Raw genomic sequence first — 24,483 nt, forward strand, 5'->3', positions numbered from 1 at the left:
AGAGAAAAGGCTGAGAAGGGATCTCATCAATATAAACAAATATCTCAAAGGCAGGTACCAAGAGGATGGTGCCAGCCTCTTTTCAGTGCTGCCAAATGACAGGACAAGGAGCAATAGGCATAACCTGAAACACAAGAAGTTCCACCTCAACACAAGGAGGGTGGCACAGCACTGGAACAGGCTGCCCAAGGGAAGTCGTCGAGTTTCCCCCTATGGAGACATTCAAAACCCACCTGAACACGTTCCTGTGTAACCTGCTCTAGGTGGCCCTGCCGTGGCAGGGGTGCTGGACTGGATAATCCCCAGAGATCTCTTCCAACCCTAAATATTCTGTGATTCTGGTTTGAGCTGCGGTGCGAATTTAGGACCGGATAAATTCATGCCTCTAGGAGTTAATTTTTTTCCCCCTTCATTTTTCTGTGCTCCGACGTAACGCTGCAGGTCTGTCTGTACCGAAAGCCGATGCTCTCAAACACTTCTTTCGAACCCGTTTGTTCCAGAAGATCCGGCGCCGTTCCCGACGCTCGCGGCCCGCGGGGGGACCCGGGGGCGGGGCCAGGCCGGCCATGGCCCCGCCCCCGTCACGTGCTGGGCGTCACGTGAGCGCGCCGATGGCGGCGGCGCGCTGAGGGCATCGGCATGGAGGTGTTCATCCCGTCCTTCCGATACGAGGAGAGCGAGCTGGAGCGCGGATACACGGTGAGGTGCGCCGGGGCGGGGCACCCCCCGGGCCTCGGGACGGCCAGGTGGCGGCGGCGAGCGAGGGTTGCCTCGGGGGGCCGGGCGTCGAGGGGCCACCCCGCTCAGCCCAGCACTGCCCACCCCTGCCTCGACCTGCCCACCCCTTTTCAGCCCAGCCCATCCTATCCCACCGTGCCTAGCCCTGCCTTGACCTGCCTAACCCATCTCTGCCCAGCCCAGCTCTGCCCAGCTGTGTCCAACCCTGCCTTGACCTGCCCAAGCCCAGCCCATCTCTGCTCAGTCCTGCCCTGCCCATTCCATCCTTGCCCATTCCTGCTCGGCCTAGCCCATCCCATCCCATTCCTGCCCATCCCTGCCGATTCCTGCCCAGTCCATCCCTGCCTTGACCAGCCTAGTCCTGCTGGCCACATCGCCTCCCATCCCATCCCTGCTCAGCCCAACCTTGTCCATGCCATGCCACGCCATGCCATGCCATGCCATGCCATCCCATCCCATCCCATCCCTGCCCTGCCCAGCCCTACTCTTACACTGGGAGGTGCTCTCAGCCTGCCAGGCACCTGCTGTCCCAGGCGAGCTCTGTGCTGCAGGATGGTGGCTGGTGCAGTGTGAGAGGGGAGAGGCAGCTGCTCCCTGCTGGGAGAGGCACGTGGTGGGTCCAGGTCTGGGCTCCCACAAAAGAAGCTGTAGTGAGCCCAGTGCAGGGCCAAACATGATGAAGGGACTGGAGTATTTCTTGCATGAGAGAAGGCTCATAGAGCTGGGGTGCCCCTTAGAAGAGATGGGACAGGGACATTTCATCAATGTGTACAAATGATCTGAATGAAGAGAGTGAGGGGCAAGACTCTTCTTGTTGGTGCCTGGTGACATACAGGTGGCAGTGGGCAAACATCAGAACAGGGAACACCATCTAAACATAAGACAAGACTGGTTTGTTACCTTGAAGGTGGTCAGGCATAGGTTTCCCAGAAGACTGTGAAGTCTCCATCCTTACAGGTTCTTTAAACCTGCCTGGACATTGTCCTGGGCAACCTTCTGTGTAGCTGATCCTTCTTGAGCAGGCAAATTAGTCTGCACAGTTTTTAGAAGTCCTTTTTGTTCCCAGTGGTTTTCTCATCCCACAAAACTGCTGGACTGTAGCACTTCCACGTGTTACTGGGTGGAGACAGGGGAGGCTGTGGACCTCAAGGCATTTGACTGAATGCAGATATTCAAGGCTAGCTTCTTTTATTAAATGTATTAATTCAGTAGTTTGGACCTACTGAGAAATACCAAGAAAAAAATCAAATCCAGGTGAATTGCTAGAAGATTGATCCATGTAGGCATAGTTCCATAAGACAAGTGCATCTGCCTGATTTTTAATGCTGTAGATTATTTGGTCCTCATTACTTGCAAGTGTTTACAAGCCTTGTAAACCACTTTAGATACATTAATGTGGGAGTGTAACTGCATTAATATTTCTGTCTCTTAGGTGAACTTAAATGTAAGTGGTTCCCTGCAATATATCTGTGTGATTTTGGGGAATGAAGCTGGCTTTAAAACATTTTGCTGAGTGTGGTTACTGTAGCACTGATTAATCCCACCATGTCCTAGTTGAGTATGTTAGTTGGAAGTGACAGAGTGATTTCTAAGATGCACCTATTACACAAATAGGATTTTTTGTAGCAGTGTTTATTTTTAGTATTTGTTTTTAGTGTGTTTTTTATGTATTTAGTTGTAATTCTGTCAGTGAATTCTGCTATCTAGAGGGTTTAATTTTTTTAAATTTCATAAATGGTAAGTTGTCTAATCTGCAAAGAAATCAGAAATGAAACTGTATCTTTTCTAGAAGTCTTTCAAGAAAATGATCTTGAGAGTGAAAATCTTTGATTACAACACAGATTGTACAGCACTTTTCCTCTCGGGTCATTCTCTAGTGATGAGTCAAACTCATGGATCTGAAACTTACTGTAGATCAGCAGATTTTGTCGTTGTTCCTGCAGGATTCTTTTGTCTTTGCAGTCAGATGAGAGCGCGCTATACTACATCCCATACAAAAATTATCATGCTGTATGCTGACCAGGAAACTGTGCTAGAAGTGGTAGCTGAAGTTCATCTGGGCCAGGCATGCTTATGGGATAGGATACACAAAACTGTTATGATAATAACATTGTGTATTTCCTTTATGTTTTAAAGAGCTTATGGGTTATGCATGAGGAAAGCTTATACCAATGTAATTGTCAATTTGTTATATTGCTAAATAATTTGCATAAGTATTGTTCCAAGTATAGAAATTCAAATGAGTACACTATATGCCCTCCTTCCAGCAAAACTAAGGTTAATGAAAGCTAGTATATTGCTCTGTACTAGCAGAGATACTGTGTAGACGGATATATTTTCATACATATTTACAATAGAAATTGTTTTGCTTTGAGGAACAAGGTGGTTTCACTTGGATGGTTGGAGCTTGTGGATGTTTCTGTGTCCATACCACATTAGCTCTCATTTTTGTAGGGGTTAACAGCCAGGAGGAGTATAGATACCACTTTAAATTTGGGGATTCCAGGGTGATCAAGTGTTTATGATTAAGCAGATGTTTCACCACTTCTGTGCTATCTAAATCTGATCAATTAGAAAAGTCAAGTGGAGTAAGTGCCACTGTGAAGTATTATCTATTTGAAATGTAACCTTCCGTTAAAGGGGATGGGTGCAGTATATCTGAGTAAAGTATGGTATTTTTCTATGAAATTATATAGGCAATTCAACTTTAGTTAGTTTGCATCATCAGCCTTATGTATAGAATTACCTTTTAAAACAGTTTGGTGATAAAAGTCAAAGAAAGTGTACTTTGAACACAACGGGCAAACTGGTAACAATGGACAAGAAAAGGCTGAGCTATTTAAGAACTTTTTTGCCTCGCTCTTCACTCACAGTCTCTTTTCCCTCACTTCTCAAGTAAATAGACTGCAAGACAGGGACTGCGGGAGCAAAGTTCTTCCCACTATAGGAGATAGGGTTCATGAGGAACCTGAGCATAGCTAAGTCTGTGGGACATTACAAGATGCATTCCAGAATACCGAGGGAATTGGCTGATGTAGTTGCCAACCACTCTCCATGAGATTCAGAAAGGCAGTCACGTGAAGTCCCAGGTGACTGGAAAAGGGGAAACATTGTCTTTAAAAAGGATGGAAAAGAGAACCCTTGGAACTACCAACTTCTGTGCCTAGGAAGTTCATGGACCAGATCCCCCTAGAAGCTCTGCTAAGGCACGTGGAGGACAGGGAGGTCCTGCCTGACCAACCCAGTGGCCTTCTATGGTGGAGTAGCTACATCAGTGGGCAAGGGAAGGTCTACAGATGTCATTTATCTGGACTTCTGTAAAGACTTTATCACAGTGCCACACAACATCCTTCTCTCTAAATTGGAGAGAGATGGCTTCTATGGCTGGACTGTTAGATGGATAAGGAATTGGTTGGACAGTCAGATCCAGAGGGTAGTCATCAGTGGCTCAGACTCCTGATCAGTGACAAGTGGTACCCTCAGTGGTCTGCATTGGGACCAGTGTTATTTAAGGTCTTCATTAATGAAACAGACAGAGGGATTGAGTCCACCCTCAGCAAATTTGCAGATTACACCAAGCTGGGTGGTACTGTTGACACACTTGAAGGACAGAATGCCATCCAGAGGGACCTGGACAAGCTGGAGAAGTCGGTCCATGGGATCCTCATGAGGTTCAAAAAGGCCAAATCCCCCTGGTTTGAGGCAACACCTAGTACCCGTAGAGGCTGGGGGATGTAGGAATTGAGAGCAACCCCACAGAGAAGGACTTGGCAATACTGGTGGATGAGAGGCTGGAAATGAGCCAGCAATGTACACTCACAGCCCAGAAAGCCAAGTGTGTCCTGGAGTGCATCAAAAGCAGTATGATCAGCAGGGCAAGGGAGGGGATTCTGTCCCTCTTCTCTGCTTTTGTGAGGTCCCACCTGGAAGGGGTCTGCTGCATCTGAGCAACCTGATCTAGATGATGTCCCTGCTTATTGCAGGGGTATTGGTTTAGATGACCTTTAAAAGTCCCTTCCAACCCAAACTATTGTATGATTCTGTGATCACTGGAGTACTACTTTACACATTCTCTTTCCCAGAAGTGCTATCTTGTTCAAAATTAAAATGTTTACTTGGAATAGCTGAAACAAGGAACTATCAGATTATGCAATTAATAGCAGAAAAGGATGATGGAACTTGGGGCATATAGAAGATTGCTGACATGCTGGCTGCCCACCAGCCCAGTCACTTGCCAGGAGGTTACAAGGCATGTCTTCTGTACTGTGATTGCTGGGGCCACTGCAGAGAAACAGAACTGAGGGAGGGTTTTTTGGGAAGAGTGGTGATGGTCATCCTAGTGTCTTTTCTAGAAACAGTGATGGTGGTCACCTCCTGCATGAAATGAGAGACTGAGAGTTGTTCCTCTCTGTAGTGGCTCTGCATGATTTCCTGACATCTCTTCCTTTCTGGTTTCTTACCTTTAGCAGAGCAGAATCCAGTTCCCCTGGATTCAGGCTGCCACTGTATGTTCTTACTGCCCGGAAAGAAAAGACACATAAGGAATGTTTGTCCTTTTCTTTAAAGAAATTCATTACCAATTTACTGGTTTGTTTTCAGCTTTACCTTGAAACCTGTTTTTTCAGATAAAATAATCTCCCTAATATTGTTAGGCAGCACTTGCAAAGTGGAATGGGCATGGAGTCCCACCAGTTCTGAGAAAGTGGAATGAGCAGAGACCCATCCGTTCTGGGGAGAGGGTGGAAATGACTTGCCATAGAAAGGGGAAACTTCTCCCTAGCTTCAGACTGAAAACTACAGTGAAATTAAGAAGTAGAGTGGAGTCTTGACCATGAAAATAAAAGATTAGAAAGAAAATTTAGGGAAAAGTCTTATTATACAACTCTTGAGATTGGGTTCTGTCAAGAAAGTAAATGGGAAACACAGTTCTTTCAAAAGTCTTTGTTCCAGGAGCTCAGCTTTACTGAAGCTCTATTCCTCTGATATAAGATCTTGAAAGTCTTTTTCCTTGACTATGCCCCCATCCCCAAAAAAAAACCCACCAAAAAAACCCAAAATGCCAGAGTAAACTTGCACTTTTTCCAGTTCTGTTTGGAGCATACATAAAATGATGAAACACAGAATAAGGAAAACGTCTGTTTTCCTCGTGGACAATTAAATTTCATTGCCAGTTTAAATTGATGACACTAGCTTCTAAACTATTGAGCCTGTTCTAATAAATGCAACAGTTGTTCATAATTTGGCAGTGAATGACCTTTAAATGTAGACGGTTACTAAGGATGTCCCTAGAGAACCATTCAACTTCGAAATGACACCCACATGTTCTTGTTATCATTTAAATATGCTCCCTTTGTCAATAACAGAATAATAAATACTAGTTAGATTTCTAATGTTGATTCAGATCCCAGGAAACTTACTGAATAAATTAGTGTACCTTTGATTTATATTGACCAAAAAAATTTTACAGTGGTATATTGCAGGTCAAGGTGACATACATTTAAATGTGTTGTAGAGCAGAGGGCATACTTGACTGACATGAGTGCCTACTGTGTTTTTAATTAACACTTCCAGTATTACTCCCCAGATTTTCCTGGAGTTGCAAATGTTGTGGAAATAAGATACGACATGTAAGATCCTAAAATACTGTGGGTTTTTTGAAAGTCCATAGACTTTACCATGGAAGCTGTTTAATTACTAGGTTATACTCTTCTTTATGGAAGTATAAAACCACAAAGACTTAAAATTTGTTATATTTTATGTATTTCAGCATTTTTTACTGTTAAAGTAAATGTACACAAAGTCAAAAAAGGGAAGTTTTTACTTGTTCTTCCATATGAAGCCTAAGAGTAAGCCACAATAGCAAGTTGTAAAGGGGGAATATTTGTAAGTGTTGTAGTTACAAAGCACGGAGGGAGAAATTATGAATTTATGTCAAAACACTTTGGAGAATTGCTATTTTAACCCTTTCACTGAGTGTCTGAACTGTGTAAACTTCGTAGTTTTAAAAAATCTGAACAGCCTTTGAATGCCCTGAGTATGAAATCTGCTCGTGTGAAGACTTTCTTACCAATCTGCTTGTACAAGCTCACCATGTGTTAACTTTGTCTCACAAGTCCTGTTGAAATCAGTGACACACCAGTCACTCCAAGTTCAAGGAAGTTAAACAGAAGTATTAGATCTGTTAGATCTAATTAGATAATTTTACAGTCTTAGTGTCTTCATAGAGGATTTTCAAATGTCCTGGTTACTCCACAAGGGAGCCAGAGTAGATCTGTACATCTGTGTTTCTCTCCTAAAGGGATGATGAAGACAATAATTTGACAGACTCTATAACGTCAGAAAAATGCTATTTTGATTATTTTTGTTTGTTTGGGGGTTTTTTGCAATTCCAATGGAGGAGCATGGATTAGTGGAGGGAATAGACCTGATTTTTTTTTTTTTTTGGTGGTAACTTGTGCATTTGTCAGCAGTGATGATTAATTGTCTTTTCTCCAGTCAGCTTTCCTGTTGACAGACTTTGTCAGTGCTATGAAACTGATCACTTTGTATGCAGTGGGAACTTGAAGTGTATAAAGTAAGACACAAAGAATTTTGCAATGCACATGATGGCAGCTAAGGCAGAAACTAGGAAAAGGTAAAACCAAAGAGAAAACTGACTGAATGTGTACATAGCAATCAGTTAAAGCTGTTTTCTCTCTTGTGTGTTTAATCTGCTTCAGAGTGCGGACGGGTTAGACAGAGACATACAGCTCCAGTGCTCTCTAATTGTTGTGCAGTTGCTCAAAGGCCCACATAAGATTTTTCTGAGCAGGAAATCCCTTTTGCTATATTCCTGTGGTGAGGGTCGGCAGTTGAATATAGAAACAGCAGTGTGATCAGCTATATCAATTTGCCCTCTGAAAGACCAAAACTTGATGCTCTCTGTCAGGAAACCACAACTGCAAAGCATCCATTATCCATTTCTTTCCCAAGATCTACTGATTTGCAGTTTTGATGAGGCAGTTACATTTTCAGAAAGATTGGAATTAGTAGGGCATTCAAACATGCATCACAGTACAGATATTTGAATTCCATTGTATTTTTGAGAGGTATTGGTGACAAAATTTTGTCAATAATATAATACCACCAGTAGAATTATTTCATCAGAGGATCCATGCTTGACTGCTCTTGGTCATGTTTTCCACCCATATAGCATCAAGTCATGATAATTGTAAAACCTTGTTAACAAAGGTAATGTTAAACCTATTTCATTGTTTGCTCGCCAGAAGTGAGAACACACCAGGCTCTAAAATGCGACATGAGGGAAAATGTAAGATATCTCTCGCTTTTTTATTATTGCAGCGTGCATTTTAATTGGTCTTTGAATTTTTTCATGTCTGGTGTAATTAATTCCAGGTTTAATTGGTAATTGGTCCCCATTGTTATAGCATTTATGACGTTATCTTGGAATTTCCATATATGATACCTAAGAGATGCTTGTGTGGCAGAGTGCTCAGTGTTAGAACTTCAGTGCTGCATTTGAGTACAGTGGAAATACTTCAGGTAGTGTGCTAATGGAGGCTTTCCAGCTACCGTTTTCTGAATACATTTGTTATAAGCAACCATTATTTTTCCTGTTTATGAGAATTATATGAGGACGTGTATCAACTTTTCTTTTTCAGTTTTATCTAAGCCTGAACTTTCTGTGGCTTGGGGAAGACTGAAATAGCACTGTAGAGCATTCTGGAAGGGGATTTTGATGACAAAACAGAAGTGTTGTCATTCCCTTTGAAAGTGGCATTGTATTTTTAATGGAAAATGAAAGGAGAAGTGTATGTAGTCTGTTAGCAAATTTATTTATTCCTAGATGTCCTGATGATAAAGGTCTTGCAGCTAGAACATGACTAATCCCTTTCTGTGAACAGTCTTTTTTTAAAATATTATTTCAACCTGTAATTGTGCTATAAATATTTTATGTTCCATAAACCAATAAATGTTGTAGGGTTGGACTTTTTTTAAATAAAGTATTTAAGGCAAAACAGTAAAGTTTGGATACTTTTAGGCATTGAAATGAGAGAGAAAGAGCATACCATGAGAAAGGAGCACCATCTCCATGCCAGGTTTGAAACAATTATTTCCTCTCATTCCTCCTCTGTCAGTGCAGTGAGAGCTCCACCTCCTGTTCAAAAAAAACCTTCAGTTCTAAAAGCATATGAATAGGAAATCTGTGAAGATGATTTTGAATGTTGAATTTTCCCTCAGTATAGCTACAATTCAGTAATTTATAAGAAGTGGCAGCCAAACCTCCACTGCAACTTACACCTAGTATTTTATTAGTTTGTACGTCTCAGGGTTTGTGGATCCTGGTTAAGATCAGGCCCTCTACATGACAGTTGTGAAATAGTGTACGTGGTACACAGAGTTTCAAAAATTACTCTTGAAAGAAGTTACCTACACTTGATAATAGTTGTTTGCCTGATGACACGCTGTGGAGAGTATTGTCTATCCAAAATGGGTGCTTAATTCTTTAACAGAATGAAAACGGTATAAAACTTTTGTGAAGCTTTTCTCTCCCACCAGATTACCTTGAAAAAGGTGCGATAAGAATTACTGAAATCTTCATTATTTTATTTTTTGTATTCCTTGTCTCTCCTGTAATTGATTCACTTTTAAAAACTGAATTCCCTTTTTATACCAGGGCAGAAGGCATTCAAGCACTGCAGTATCTCCAAATTGGAAAATAATGAAGTCTAAAGCTTTCCTTCCTTATAATCTTTTACATAAGGATGAACAAAGAATCTTGATTAGGTAGTGAAACAATCAGTTGTTCAGCAGCAAGTCTGTATTGCTTACAATGAACGGCTTTTATGAAAAAGTATGTATTGAGGAATACATACTTCAGCCAGTTGCCTCTACTTCTGGTTTTGCTCAGGACTCTTTTTCTTTCTGTATAGATGCCCTTCGGTACCCTTTACAGGATGGTCAAGTTCTTTCCAAGAATAGGACTCCCTAGTCATGTGTCTCCCTTGCAGTCGAGCTGTGATGGTAATTGCAGTCTAACTTTCTTGTTCCTTTAAGAGGTGAAAAATAAGGAACATGTCTTCAGTTTAGTAATAAATTAATGGACCAGTACATTTATAATAATGTCAGAGAATGTTAGAAAAATATTTGCCTTGCTTTAATTTTGTGAAAAAATGGATATTCAGGAAAAAAATTCAGATAAGCCTTGGAGTTGAAAGTTATGCCATTATAGAATCAGAAAACGTAACAGCCTATTATTTTTTCTCATTTGTTCCAAATTCTAAGAAAAATTATTTCCTGTGCTGACATACTCACCATTAAAGTTCAAAATGCTCCATTCTCATAAAGAAGTTTGTGAAAATTTAAAAGCTGGTTTCTAATTAGAAATTCATTCTCCTGCTAAAAGCTAAAGACCTGGCATCAGGTTTTATGTTGTAGCTAGGGAGCATAAAAAGTCAGTAAATACTGAAAACGTCTATTATTGGTGTTGAATAGAAACTGCCTTTTACTGAGCAAATGTGTATGTAGTTGTGTGATTGGTAGGCATACAGTCTTTGCACTATTTCCTCTGTTTGACACAGAGATTAGAAAACTTAAGTATATTCTGAAGTATGGCTGAGTTTTTTTGGCATTTCTGGGAGGGGTTTTTGGCCTTTTTTAAATTTTTCCTTTCTATATTTGTCCTCTATATTGAAATATATTCTTCTGATAATTTTGGTTTTACCTTCCCTTTTCAGAATGTTTTGATATCAGGCAGTCAGGTTTTGCAGTAAATTCTTAGTGCCATTTGGGAAGAGGAAAAGAATAATTTTTTGTCTACATGCATCATGTTTGTCATCATATTTGAGTTTTTCCTTTCCTGCTTTGTATCTAATTGCAGCTTTAGAAAACCTCTAAACATAGTTTTAGGCTGAAAAAAACCTGGTACCATCTGGTTAGTAGTTTGGAACTCTAAATTAAAAGATTGATTTTTGCCTAACGAGGGAGAGAAAAAAGGAAATTTCTTTTGAAAGAAGTTGTTCCGTAAACTAAGAAAAGATGACTAGAAGTTACTTCCTTAAACCATGGAAGCCATTTTTTTTCTTTTGCCTTTTTTTCTTTCTTTTTTCCTAAGTGTGAATGTCATGAATATTATTACTCTTTTTGGAACACAGTGGCCAGGATAATACCACTAACACAGAACTTTCCTAACTGGCTAAGTGTTTAAATAATACATTTTGTGAGCTAATACACAAATATTAATTTTGAATTGTATTTGGTGTCTAGGAGCAGAGCTGGTAACATGCTACACATTCAAACTATTTTTTGCTACTCGCCAACTAAATTGTCAAAAATTGCTGATTTGAAAGGGGGTAAAAACCTGTTTAAAGTAATCACAGATACAGCTGTTATTTGTTACAGGCTAAGAACTTAATGCCCCATTTCTCAAATGAGTTTTTACAATAACGAGATATCTATATCACACTCCTAAGTGAAAAGCTCATGAACTTGCCCGCATGGTTATTTCCAACCTCTACTCTTCTAACAAGCTCCCAAAGTTGTTGTTGTTTATAAAAGCGGAAAATGGACCTGATAAAATGTTTAGTCTGCAGGGCTGTGTTTTATTTATCATATCACAAAAGAACAATGTTTTGTTGCATCATGGTCAAAATAGAAGCGACCTTGCTTGTTCATGAGTGCTCAAAGCCTAGAGATAAGAGGCAAAGTAATAGAGTACAATAGAAGGAGTGTAGTGTAATTATTTGTGGCTTGTCAAGTGAAGCCCTTTCAGGCCCCAAGTGATTCAAATCTGGGAACTCTGCACAATTCTGTACACTAACCATAGCCAGCATCAGAGAAATCTCACCCAGCTTCTCCGACAGTACTGAAATTGCATCAGTTTGTCATGCACTGAGCATGCCAGCTTCGCACAATATCATTTGCTTGCAAATGGGCCTGGCCCCAACGCCCTGAGACACATTCTTTGGTATCTGACTCTTGGCCTGTGATTTGTCATGTCTCTAGTGCTATCGGCGTAAAGTAATTTTAATAGATTCTGATGGTTTGCTTGTGGAAGGTAAAGAATGCACTACAGATTGTGTCAGGTAGCTTTCTGTGGCATGTAACGTGGTAGAGGCCCTCATGATGGTGATAGCCAAACAAAGAGTATGGAGAAATGAGAACCCTATTTTGAGTGATATTTAGCGCTCCCCTTCTCAACACCCTGCTGTGGACATCCTTGCTAACTCAGCAGGTTCAAGAACTTAGGAGCTCAACAAAGCAGTGTTATTTGTGCTTCAGAGTTGTTTATCGATGGAACATACAGCAGAAAAACGGAGGGGTTTTTTATCCCTATTCCAAAAGAAAAGTGTGTAAGATGTGTAAAAATATTAGTTAGTTTCCAAGAACTGGATATATCTTTGTCTTGGTAATTAACTTTGTATTAATTGCTTGGAGTATTAGTACTCTAAACAAAAATCCCTTGGATTTTTTTTAGCAAGTATGCTATTTAATACTGTAAAAAAAAAAAAGACTTGTACAATTTATACTGACATGTATCTTTTATAAAATTACATAAATATGGCCTAGAAGATAGATTCTTGAAGAATTTCTTCATAGATTTTAATTGCTATATTTATTTGACAATTATTTGATTACTAAATCTTTGTTTGAAATTGTTTTCTTACATTATAAAGTAAGTATGTGGCATTTTTTTACTCTTCCTTTGACACCACTGAGATGAGATTATTTTGCCATTGACAACTCTGATCTTTGCATCATTTTTTTCAGCTGACTTCCTTAATTGATTACTACTTTGGTCTTGGAGCCTGCAGCATAGCTCTTCAGAATTCTACTGACACCAATCGATTAATGTGAAGGTGTTAGTTAGTGATTTCATCTAAGAAACATTCAAAACCATGTCAGTAATCTGTTCTTAAAAAGTGGCAGATCATTCAATTTTGCTATTTTGAACATGTTAGTTTGGGTTAACAGGGATTTCTCTGGAGAGCTAAAAAATAATAATAATTTAAAAAAAATAAGTAAATCTTGTGGGAAGAACTGGTTTTTATTCAATTTTACATTAATATAGCATACATGGACATGCCTTAATATTTAACAGACTGTTTTAAAATATGTTCATATTAATATTTAAGGTATCTCTGAGGAATTTATAAAAATGCCTCAGCACAAACTATTTCTTTTTAGGTTTACCTAGGGAATTTCTGACAGCAGTGTAACTCTGAGCACCCCGCTAGCAAGTCTGCAAGTCTGCCACTTTCTTTCCTGCTGTAGTTTCCACAATTGCTTAGCAGTTTTCCACAGCTAAGCAAATTTTTTAAATGAGCCTGCATTTGCTCCTTTTTTTTCTAAATTTGTTCAGAAATACTGTTGTTTTATACAATCCCTAAGAGAAGTTTCTGTTATGATCAGAACTCACTGTTTGCTTTTGCACATAAAAAGAAAAGAAAAAAGTAAAGTTTCTTTTTAAACTTGACATTAACTTTTGAAAGCATGCCTTGCTTTTATTTCTTGGTGAAGTTTTTTCGTAGGATGACTTCTTAAAAGAATGTAGATTTTCGCAGTGTACTAGCCTCTGTGTATGTTCCTTGTGCTTCCTAAAGCAGCTCTGCCTTATTTCCTAGGGATTTGTTGTGGAGTGTGCAAGTTACTTAAATCCAGTGAGTGTGCTGTTAACACAGGGGCTTTTTGTGCAGAAGGCAACCTAAATCAGTCGCCACTAAGCAAACATCAAAACCGACCAAGTACTGTGGTCAGTGTAATATCCTTATATTCAGGCAGGGCAGAGCAGGCATGTGCATGGACACATGTGCTTCTAGGCATGGATACACAGAAGCACATGCATATGTCAATATGGGAAGGATTTATTGGGATGTATTGCTGAAGGGTCTGTTTGAGTTGCAGTATGACCTGATGTTTCAGTGATGTGAGTGATAGAATAAGAATGTTCTTATTTAAATTTACCATCAATACCGAGGTGGAAGTGGCTGTGAACATGCTGGAGTTCAAAATAATTTTGGTGAATTGGCAGGAAAGGAAAATGAGGTGCTAATTCAATAGGAACAGGTGACAAGTGTTGTATTTATCAAGGGTAATCAGTAATATGGAGCAACACCCAACAGATTAGGTTACAGGTATTCCTGAAAGGATCTGGGGGCTATTGTGTGTCAGAAGATGGCCATGTCACAAGGCATGGCCATGTAACAAGGCATTTCAGGATTTCAAAGGATGAATGTAACAAAAAGGTCAGTGATGTGGCATGTACGCTAAGCATGGAGCTTTCTGGATCGCTGATCAATGTGAAGAACGAAGTATAGCAGGGGCTCTTTAGATCAAAAATAAAACACTGAGTAGAAGCTACATGACAATCCTCAGCAATAAAAAGCTCTTGAAAGAATGAGACAGTTGATCTGTGAATCAGTGGAAGTGTGGCCCTGTGCAGTGCAATTATCTGTCCTATCCACTAGAAGTACGGGGCTAATTATGAAATGGTGCTGAATAATAAAGATATTACAGCGCCAGAACACCCTTCAGGAACATGGTATGGAGGCTTTGTCTGTATGAGGCATAGAAGTTTCTGTCTGAAGTAAGAAGTATAGCTGGTCCTGCCTGGAGACGGCACAGAGAGACAGATAACTCCTAGAAGTAAAGAACCAGAATAGACATAAGGTCTTTCAGTCCTGGGAGATAATATGCATAAAACCTATGTAAGCAAATTATGTGGACATTTTGAAGCCCACTTGGCCATCTCCCATCAAATTCTTCCTCAAGCACCTTTTCGTGAGCCCCCCTTGACACTTGGCAGCCATCCTTTGCATTATTTCAAAAATTTTTTTTATCCCCTAACCCCTAATCTCTTATCACTTAGAAATTCTGTGGCTTTCTGTAACTCTTGAGAGTCTACCCAGAGTAGCTCTTTCTCTTCTCCTGGGAAATGTAGAAGCATCTCATAGTGGAACAGTTGCTGAAACAACTATGAGCTTCTCCATCTCTGTTTCTGCATGCAGGAGATGAAAAATAGTTTGTTAGTTCGTCCAGGACAGCCTTTTGAAAGACCTTCACAGGAGATAAAAATTCTCTCTCTCCCCCCTTCCCCTGTTTTAAACACAGATAATATTATTCAGTAAACCATTTGCGTTTAGTGTGTATGCTGTTTAGTACTTCAGAATTGAACTGCCTGTATCTGGTTCCATAACTGTAAATATGCATAGACATGAAGGGAGGTGCAGAACATTAGGCGCAACATTTCCCTCTATAAGCCAGTCAAGAAACTGCAAAAATGTACTGCCACTCTTACCTCATTCAATACACTTCTTCCTGTGTATAATATTTGCCATAAAATGAAAGCTTTCCAAGTGTTTGAATTCCTAGATGTGTAGTTTTCTAAGAGATGGCTAGATGGTGGTTTAACTGCGAAGCAGAAAGCCGCACTGGAACGGGAGTGTTAGGACTCCTCTCCAAGTTTGGAGTCTCCAGCCCCAGTCCAGCTCTTTATCTCCCTATGTCTGTTAAAAAGGGAGACAGGCACATTTTTGTAGGAGAGGAGAGCAATGCAGAAGCTGTTCCCAGAGCTAACAGCTCAATCCTGTCTCATCTGAAAAGGCATGAAGGTATGCTGTACAAGTTAGAAGGCTCTTCGGATTTACTAAATGACAGAGGTAACAGAAGAAAGATGGAGTGATTTGTGCCACTTACTCCTGAATATTGTCAGAAGCAGATCAAATAATTGTGTTTTTAAAAATAGTATTTCAGGGGGATTTGTAGTGCAACAGTTTTTGCCAAGTCATATACCATATCTGCAGAATTTACTGTAGGTACCACCTAGTCTTGCATTTGGTTAATGAATTAGCACATATTTTGAGCTACTGCTTGTCAATATGTGCTCAAAGATTGGTGTTATAGCCATTTCCTGGTGTTTCTTGTTTGCTGGTAACACAGACCATGTCTCTGCCCTGATGCAGAAGGCATTTTTGGTGGCTCCCAGTACTAAGTTCTTGTTTGTTTTTTCTGATGTGCTTTCTTTTGACACATGATCCATTGCTGTGCAGACCACATGGTCTGCCAGAAGTTGCAGACAGAGCAATGCAATGGGGTAGTGCTCTGCCACCTGCCGCTCTAGTCCTCTCCTGCTTTGCTTAGCCGGAGACATACACAGATGGTTCAGCTTCACTTAATTCTTGATGTATGTCATTCATTCACTGCTCGTGTTTAGATGTGGCTTTTTTCCCTTAACATCACAGAAATGATCAAAGAATCTTCTGCAGCTCCTGCAAGAGTAATACCTTAAAACAGAAGGCTTCATGGAAAATATTGAATGCACACCAGTATGGTGATGTCCCACTTTCCGGAATGCTGTCACTGCTGTCATTGGTGTTAGTAGGATGTTTGATGCTAATTGATTTAAATATCCCTAGTATTCAAGAATTGTGGTCACTGGCGAGGAATATGATTACAGTAAAAATCTTTTATACCTCCTGGCTCAGGTAATTTCTGTGTTTCTCAAGGTAGCAGGCTGAGGTTATGGTGGGCAGTGCAATAAGCAGGCAACATGAGTCAACTTCTTCTCAGTCCCTACTTATAAACCCATTTCTACCTCCCACATTACAACAGTTCTTAATTTCTTGTTTGTAGACAGTAAAGCATGATTCCATTTGCATATTAGGAGCAGACTTGCAGAAGAGCATTGAGAACTAATTTGTCATTCCCCAGAGAATGCGAGTCAGTAGCCAGGTATCCAATGGCATGCATACATTGACTGTCAGCCTTTTGGAGCCCCCAATGCTGGCTCACCCTAGCACTGGTGACACAAGATTTAAATTTGATTACTGGCTAATATCCTCCTGGGTGTTTTTAACCTGAGAGCTCTGTGCATGCATCGACTGCTCTGCTGCTGGTAGAGGGCAGAAGAGACAAGGTGCAATGAGAGCATACTCTTGAGGAGGAGCTGAGTGGGGGTATCCCCAAGTCTGCTAAATTTGTTCTTGCAACTATGCAGTCAAACAATAGCTTTGCACTGCTGTACAGAGATCGGGCTTTGAAACTAATATAGGTAAAAAGCTGTAGTTTGATCAGGCAGCAAACTGTCAGAGAAGTACGTCTGGTACTGAAGCTGGTTTGGTAACAGCTTTGGCATTACTTTACTTCCTACTACCACAGAGAGGGAATTGGGGTTTCTAATAGACTGAGGGCCCTTTTTCTGGTATAGACAGCTCAGAATTGTAAAATATCTTCTTACATAGGATCAACCCAAAATGGTTTGGGTTGAAAGGGACCTTTAAAAATCATCCGGTCCAGTCCCTTACCATGGGGCAGGGGCACTTTTCACTAGATCAGGTTGCTGATTACGTCCAACCTGACCTTTAGCACTTCCAGTACTGGTATATCCACAACTTCTCTGGGCAACCTGTTCCAGTGTCTCACCACACTCATCGTAAAAAAATTCTTCCTTATTTCCAATCTAAATTTGCAATCTTTTAGTTTAAATGTTTACGTTGCCCCTTGTCTGCCATTACAGGCCTTGGTAAAAATTAGTCCTATTTTTAAAAAAAATCTTTCTTATTTATAAACTCCCTTTACATAGTGAAAGGCCACAAAATGGTCTCCTTGATTTCCCTGGAGCTTTGTCATCTCAAGCTGAGCAAACACAAGTCCCTCAGCCTGTCTTCACAGCAGGGGTATTTCAGCTCTCTGATAATTTCTGTGGCCGTTCTCTGGACTTGCTCCAACTGGTCCATGTCTTCATGTACTGGGGGCCCCAGGGGTGGATGCAGTACTCCAGGTGGAATCCTGTGATAGCGTGGAGGGAGAATCCCCAGCCTTGCCCTGCTGGCCACGCTGCTTTTGGTGTGATGGACTTTCTGGGCTGCGAGTGCTCATGGACAGCTCATGTCTAACTTTTCATTCACCAGTACTCCTAAATCCTTCTCTGCTCTCAACCCATTCATACTCCACTGTGTATTGGTTGCCCCAGCCCACATACAGGATCTTGTGCTTGACCTTGTTGAATTTTATGAAGTTTATCTGATCCCACTTGTCAAGCCTGTCAAAGTCTCTCTGGAAGATGTCCCTTCTCTCCAGCAAATCAACTACTGGAGAGTCAGTCAGCTTAGTATTTGATTCAGTTCTGTGTTTAGATGGCACTTATAAGGCCTGGGATTAAACATGAGCAAGACTGACTGCAACAAAGCTAGAACGCTTGTTTGCTGAATAGTGTGAAGATCTTGAGGAATAAGTTTTTAATTATCACTTGAGGCAAGCCCAAAAGTTTTGGGCTTCTTGGTCTTGTACAACATGATTAAGTTGTGCACAAACAAGATTATTTCTTGAATTCTGTGACTTTGTAGTGCTTGACTTTTAACCTCAATGTTTTCTGTTGTATTTTTTTTTTACATAATAATGTCTAAATTTATACTTTTACAGTGAATATTGCAGTACTCAGTATTTCAGTGAAAACAATAGCAAAGTTTACTGTATAGTTTCGGAAAAAAAATAAGCTGAGTTACAAGCTTCTTAAATGTTTTATGGCATGTCACTGTTGGGGTTTTTTTCTCTTTTATTCTCCTTTGTGTAACATTGTAAATATTTAAATATGGCTCCCAAAAATAAAATCTCTATAAAATGCTGAGCTCCTGTTGAAGGCTCTAGGGATTTGGTGTGCTAAGTTAGAACTGGTTGAATGCATTTTAAAAATAACTTATGACTGTACTTATTTGCTTCAACAACTTTGACTGGTGGTCAGAAGTAAGAGACAGGGTGCAGGCCAGCCTGCTGGTGGCCACTGAAACACTCCAAAGTCCAGGCTTTGGCTCTGGGTTCCAGCTACTCCTGAGCAGCCTCTTTTGTAAGCTCCCAGTGTGAGACCATATTGGGCAACTAATAGACTAACTTGGTTTAGATGCAGTGGAAACTTGCAGTCACTACACAATATTCCTTGTAACTTGCAGGAATTTTGAAGCAGAGAGAAGAGTGGATTTCTGTTTCTGTTGCTTACGCTTTCTAAGCAAGTTTTTCATGGGAGTGGGAATTAGTAGATTCTTGGGATCATTCCTGGCTGAAATGAAGTCAGGAGACAAATATTTGTTTTGTTTGTTCAGTCTCCTGCACTTTATGTTGTAATCCAAGGTTACTAGAAAGTCCAACAGTCAAAGGAATGGATTTAGAATTCACTTTTAGCATAAGCTTTGCTGTTTTCTAGTTGTTGTTGATTCTAATTGAGTACTGATCCAACATAAGTGTGTGTGTGTGTGTCTAATATATATGTTTGTAAAAATAAGAGAACATTCAGCCATTCAAGTAAGCAGCCATACTGTTCTTTAATTATTCTTTGGGAGTACTCATATTAATGTAAGGGTCTTGAACTGATTCTCCTACAACATTAAATTAATAAAATAGTGTATTAGGTGCTAAAGTGTTTGTGTTATGGAACACATTTTTGGTTGCCTGTGTTACTAGCTAGTTGTGTATTACAGCAGATAATGTTTAAACAAATAATTAGATACTTTTGTGACTTGCTTTTTATGTATAAAATAAAAGATTAGCAAGCACATTCTGATTCATGGGGGCTTATTGTCACAGTTGCTGTTCATGTTTAATTGGGAATGTACAGGAAGTTTTTCATTTTTCTGATTTAAAACCTCTAGTAGACTGAAGTTTGTTTCTCCTGGGTGTTTTTTAAGTTGCCCTTTTTTTTTTAAATTGAAATTTTTCATAATAATATGGTTTTCAGTTATAGATACTGGTATATAGGAAGTGTTCTTTACAAGCCATCTACTTGATAATTTTGTTATTTATAATAAAGAGAGGAATTAACATATAAAAGTCCATAGAAAGCACCAGAGTATTTTTTCCTCTCCTAAGTTATTAATATTAGTCATTCAGTAACTTGAATAAGGTATGCATGCTCAGTCCGAGGGTTGTCCATGTGAGTTAGCTCAGGTTCACTCCTTGAAGAGATGGCTCTTGTCGGTTTGTATCTTTGCTGGGGTACCTAGCAGACCAGTAGGGGTCACTATATGCATTGTATTTAGGAAATATGTAGGTAATTTTAATTACTTTTTTTAATTGTATATGCTAGCACACTTGGAAAAAAATAAACCCTAGAGAAGAATTCTATTAATGTTTTATTAAATCACCTTTTTTTTCTTTGAGTTCAGAGTACCTGTACAAAACATGCAAGATAGTTAACATTTTATAAGTTAATTGTGAAGCGTGGCTGTGTCACAGACTGGGTGTCTAATGATACGGCTTCAGAAGGTTCTTTGAGAGAGTCTTCACAGCATGCTGAAATAAGAGTGTGCTGAAAACAAAGTGGTTCTGGTTGTAGCTACCATATTTCCATGCCCTAACACAATGAAAGAGGCTGCAAGGTCTGGTGAGGCAGGTCGATGTGCAACAAAAATGCTTCAATAATGTTTTCTTCCATATCTCGCAAAATTGAACTTGAAGGCCATTTAAAAAATTCTAGCCAAAAGATACAAAGCATGTTTTTTCCTCCTAAAATGTGCATCTGTTAAATGAAATAGATGGCTGATGATATCCTGCTCTTCTAAGTCAGGCAGTTACTTGTGCATCTAGTTGATGATCAGTGCAATCACTTCAAACCAATATATAAGATCCACCTGTTTCCAGTTTTTCTGCAGTGGCAATGTTGTGAAATATGTCTTTCCCTCCTGCTCTCCCCTGAAATCTATATCTTAGGATTTAAAATGTTTTCTGTATAAGATTTAAGAAAGATGAAAGGACATAAGCATCTTAATCCTTTCTTAAATGGGACATTTATCCAGCTTTAAATTAAATATGAAGACTGAGATTTGTGGTCTGCAATACTTTCTCGACTGAGATTTCTTAAGGAGGGATGCATTGCACATAGAAGGAACTAGCTATGATGTTTATTTTCTTGTCCTTCCCATGATCTCCTTTTCCACACTTACTGCAGCAGTACATGTACATGTGTTACTCTGTGCCACAGTTGTGCCTTCAGGAGCTCACACATGCGTCTTAAGCGTTATTTGAAAATAGTTTGAAGCCTTTGAGAATCTTCAGTGTAAGTCTTTGGAGAAGGCCCTGGTTTCCAGCAGAAACATCTCATGCCCTAGCTGAAATCCAGGTCCTGCGAGTTCAGTTTCTGATTCAGGCAAATCACAGTGATCTGCGATAGTTTGCTTCAGAAATGCATGAATAACCATGGTGAGTCAGGTGAAACAGAGACAGAGAGTAAGAGCATATTTGTAGTACTTGTGATCTTTGCTTCAGAGGCTCTCTGTAAGGATAAAGTGATTAATTTCAGTAATATTGGTACAAGAGCAGATGGGAGCAGAAGAGAAGAAATAGCAAGTTAGTAAGCAGCAGCATTTGCTTATTTTTCTACTGAGATTTGGTTAATTTGATTCATGAGAATATCTGAAAACTTGTGCTGATCACTTTTGCACGCATTGCACTCTAACAAGAGAATCAAAGATTTGAATAAGTGTGTATCTGTCTCCCTTTTTTTCAGTGAAGTTGTTGAAATTCAAGTTATGTTGGTAATTTTGCATTATAGTAAAGAGTGTCTTTGTTTCTTCTTTTCCTTAACTGTGGTCTCTTTACTAAGAGTTGTATGGCTGGGAAGAGAGAGAATGGTGAAGAAACAAGTGGTAAAAAATAGTATCAATCTTTTCCTTGTATTCTTATTTCATAAAATTGATACTTTGCTTCTTTAAGTAGTCTAAAACTTGGTATCTTACAAGCTCAAAAATGTCTTCAAATGAATATACTGCATTTTTTATTGGAATAGAATAACATATTTTGTAATCCTGTAACACAAAAACTATTAACATCTTTTCAGCCAATGTTACTTGAATTAACAAAATTACTTCAGCTTTAGTCTAAGTATTTTTTAGTGAGACTACTTGTTTTTCCTTCTTGCAATGTTTGTTCTCTGCATCTCTGGTGAAGTCATTATGGCTTAAATCAATCACAGCTTTTCTTGATTTCTCTCTGCCCCCAGGTGTCTTGGTTGTTGTGGTCATGTAAGCCTAACATATTTTTACACCCTTATATGTAGCCTTTATTTCTTCAAAACTGATCTTTGAGACAAAAAAGTTTGCTTTCCTTTTCACAGAATCACAGAATCAGGAATGTTTAAGGTTGGAAGGGGCCACTAGAGGTCACTTAGTCAAACCTCCCTGCTCAAGGAGGGTCCCTAGAGCACATTACTCAGAATTGTGTCCAGATGGCCTTTGAATGTCCAGGGAAGGAGACTCCACAGCCTTTCTGAGCCGCCTGTTCCAGTGCTCAGTCACCCTCACAGTAAAGAAGTTTTTCCTGATGTTCAGGTGGAACTTCCTGTGCATCAGTTTCTGCCCATTGCCTCATGTCCTATTGCTTGACACCACTGAGAAGAGCCTGGCTCCGTCCTTACTTCAGATACTCGTAGACGTTGATGAGGTCCCCTCTCAGTTCTCTCTTCTTGAGGCTGAATAGGCCCAGTTCCCTCAGCCTTTCCTCAGAGATGCTTCGGTCCCCTGATGACTCTAGGAGCTCCTTGTCTCAGTTGTGCTGAGAAGGTGGTGGTGAGGATCAAACCCAGTTCCATTTAGCCCTGTGTCCCATGGCGTGGCTACTTGCCTAACCTCAGATCTCTACCAAAATTAATTTCAAATTTAATTCAAATACGTTATTATCTTTTCTTATTCTTATAATAACTTTAAAAGATTGAATGTATGAGTATTTCCACCTCTTTGGTTGATGAGTTGATGGTTGATTTGGTTGATGAGCAAAATTCTGCAGCAGCTTTATAGTATTGTTGCTCACATGGTAGCAACAGAAATTATTAGTTTCAGTTAGGTAGTACCAATACTTACCATAGCACATTACTTAGCATGACCTACACATGATTTATTCTGATACTGAATGATAAATGAGTAGTCATAATTAGGAGATTATAGGTTTGCGGGATTTGTGGGGGTTTTTTGTTTGTTTTAAGGAAGTATTTGGTTAGGGCAAATGATTGTATTAATCAGTGATTAATTGTATTAATTTTTGCACCTTTTTCTTCCATTTTGAGGCAGAATGAAATAAACTCTTTCCTGGAAGGTTCAAGGGTTTGATATGAATTATGAATATGATAAAATATCAGCATACTGAACTATATTTTCAAACAGCAACTTGGTGAATGAGACAGGAGAAAAAAAAAAAGCCAATCCCTTTGCTTCTTCATGCATAGGGCATGTCTGTTCACTTGTATGTTCAGACCAGATAAAGGGAGCAGGTTTCAGGATCTGAGAAGATAAAAATATTTTATTACTTTATTGACTGAAACAATATTTCTGTGGTTTGAAACAAACACGTGATTCCTTTTTTCTCTATGTAATCATTTTTTGTAGATACATTTTAAATTTTGGTTCTTAGGCTTTTCTTAAATCATGGATGTATCAATTTACCTTTTTTAAACTCAATATATTCAGGTATACTTGTACTTAACATAAGAAACTTTAAAAATTTAACTTAAAAAAAAAGTAAAAGAACAAAGCAAACACAAAAATAAACCACCCAAAAAATCCCACTACAAAACAAAACAAACAAAAAAAAGTGAAACATATCACAGACCCAAACAGTAATGTTACTGAGAATTGATCAGTCCATCCACCTAGGCAGGACGAAAAGACGTATTACCTTGTACAGTAGTAAGTATGATACTGGTTTTGGAAGTTAATTCTTGTACACTGAACTTTGTACAGAGCAGAAATTGGTAATTTTGCCAAGGAGCAGAGTAAGAAGACTGAAGCTGGAGGAGGGATCCAAAAGTGATGTGGATGTGCACTGCAGAAGTGTCATAGATCCTTAGTGTGGGACCCTTTGGAGTAGTGTGCCTTCAGTGCAAAGATGAATCCTGCTCAAAGGAGCCCTCCTAAGTGATGTTTTCCAATGAAAAAATCTGGTTATATGATTGATGGAGGTTGTAGTGTTTCATGTTTTGAGATTCAAGATTACGGAAAGTGAACTGTAAAATATTGAAAATTAGTAAATACTGTGTTTGTGACTACATGCATTTGTTTTTCTTAGTCTTTCAAGATCCCTTTTAGAAATGTTAGATTTTTGGTTTATTCTGAACCTTTTATAAGACAACAGTCTATGGCACTAGTCTATACTTATCCCCTAACAAAGAAAGATGCCTCTAATGCATAATGAATCCAAGTATTAGTTTTTTCTTTTGACTTTGACTTTAACTCTGTTGAGTTTAACTAAGAAAACAGAAAAGTCATTGCTTCAGCTAAGTGTGCCTGTCTAGAAAAAAGCGATGATACTGCTACAGGCATGCTTTGAGCAATGACTTGGGCATTTACCCAGTTCATATATCCCTGTCATAAAGAGTCAGTTTCTGTTCTTTTGAAGTGATTGTGGCTTTCTGTGAATTATTCACAGGGAAGAAAAAGTCTTCTCTCTAGTCTGAAACAGAAAGAATTACCTGTGATGTATGTTTTCGTGTAATGAAATAAAGGAATATTAAAATGCTGCCCTAAATATGACCAAGTAATTCGAATTATTGCATGCTACAGTTAGGATCTGCCTTTGGAAATGAAAGCGGAATCTTAAAGGAATTAAGTGGTAACACTATCAGATGTGAAAGTTGCTTTACATTATCTGAAAACCGAAAGAGTGAAGTGTGTTCATTATAATTCACTTTCAAACTCTGCACATCATCTGTACATCCTTATGTCAAAAGCCTGTCTGTTTCTTTTTCTCTTGGCTTCTATTCTGTTACAGTGG

General features: G+C 39.4%; 1 protein-coding gene across 3 annotated transcripts in view; it reads left to right on the forward strand.

Moving 5' to 3' along the window:
* The first annotated feature begins 588 nt into the window (after positions 1-588).
* Positions 589-24,483, forward strand: part of SNX24 (sorting nexin 24) — an 87,977-nt gene continuing 64,082 nt past the window's right edge. For 2 of the 3 annotated variants that reach the window (XR_003529196.1, XM_027652647.1), the window contains exon 1: positions 589-699. Coding sequence is in view for 1 of the 3 variants with exons in the window: in XM_027652647.1 (XP_027508448.1) it covers positions 640-699 (60 nt within the window). In the remaining 2 variants the exon portion in view is untranslated. Of the gene's footprint in view, positions 705-24,483 lie in introns of all 3 variants that reach the window. The other variant, XM_027652648.1, reaches the window with a different exon arrangement.

The sequence above is a fragment of the Corapipo altera genome, unplaced genomic scaffold (genome assembly GCF_003945725.1).
Source record: "Corapipo altera isolate COAL_440 unplaced genomic scaffold, ASM394572v1 61286, whole genome shotgun sequence".
Classification (NCBI taxonomy): domain Eukaryota; kingdom Metazoa; phylum Chordata; class Aves; order Passeriformes; family Pipridae; genus Corapipo; species Corapipo altera.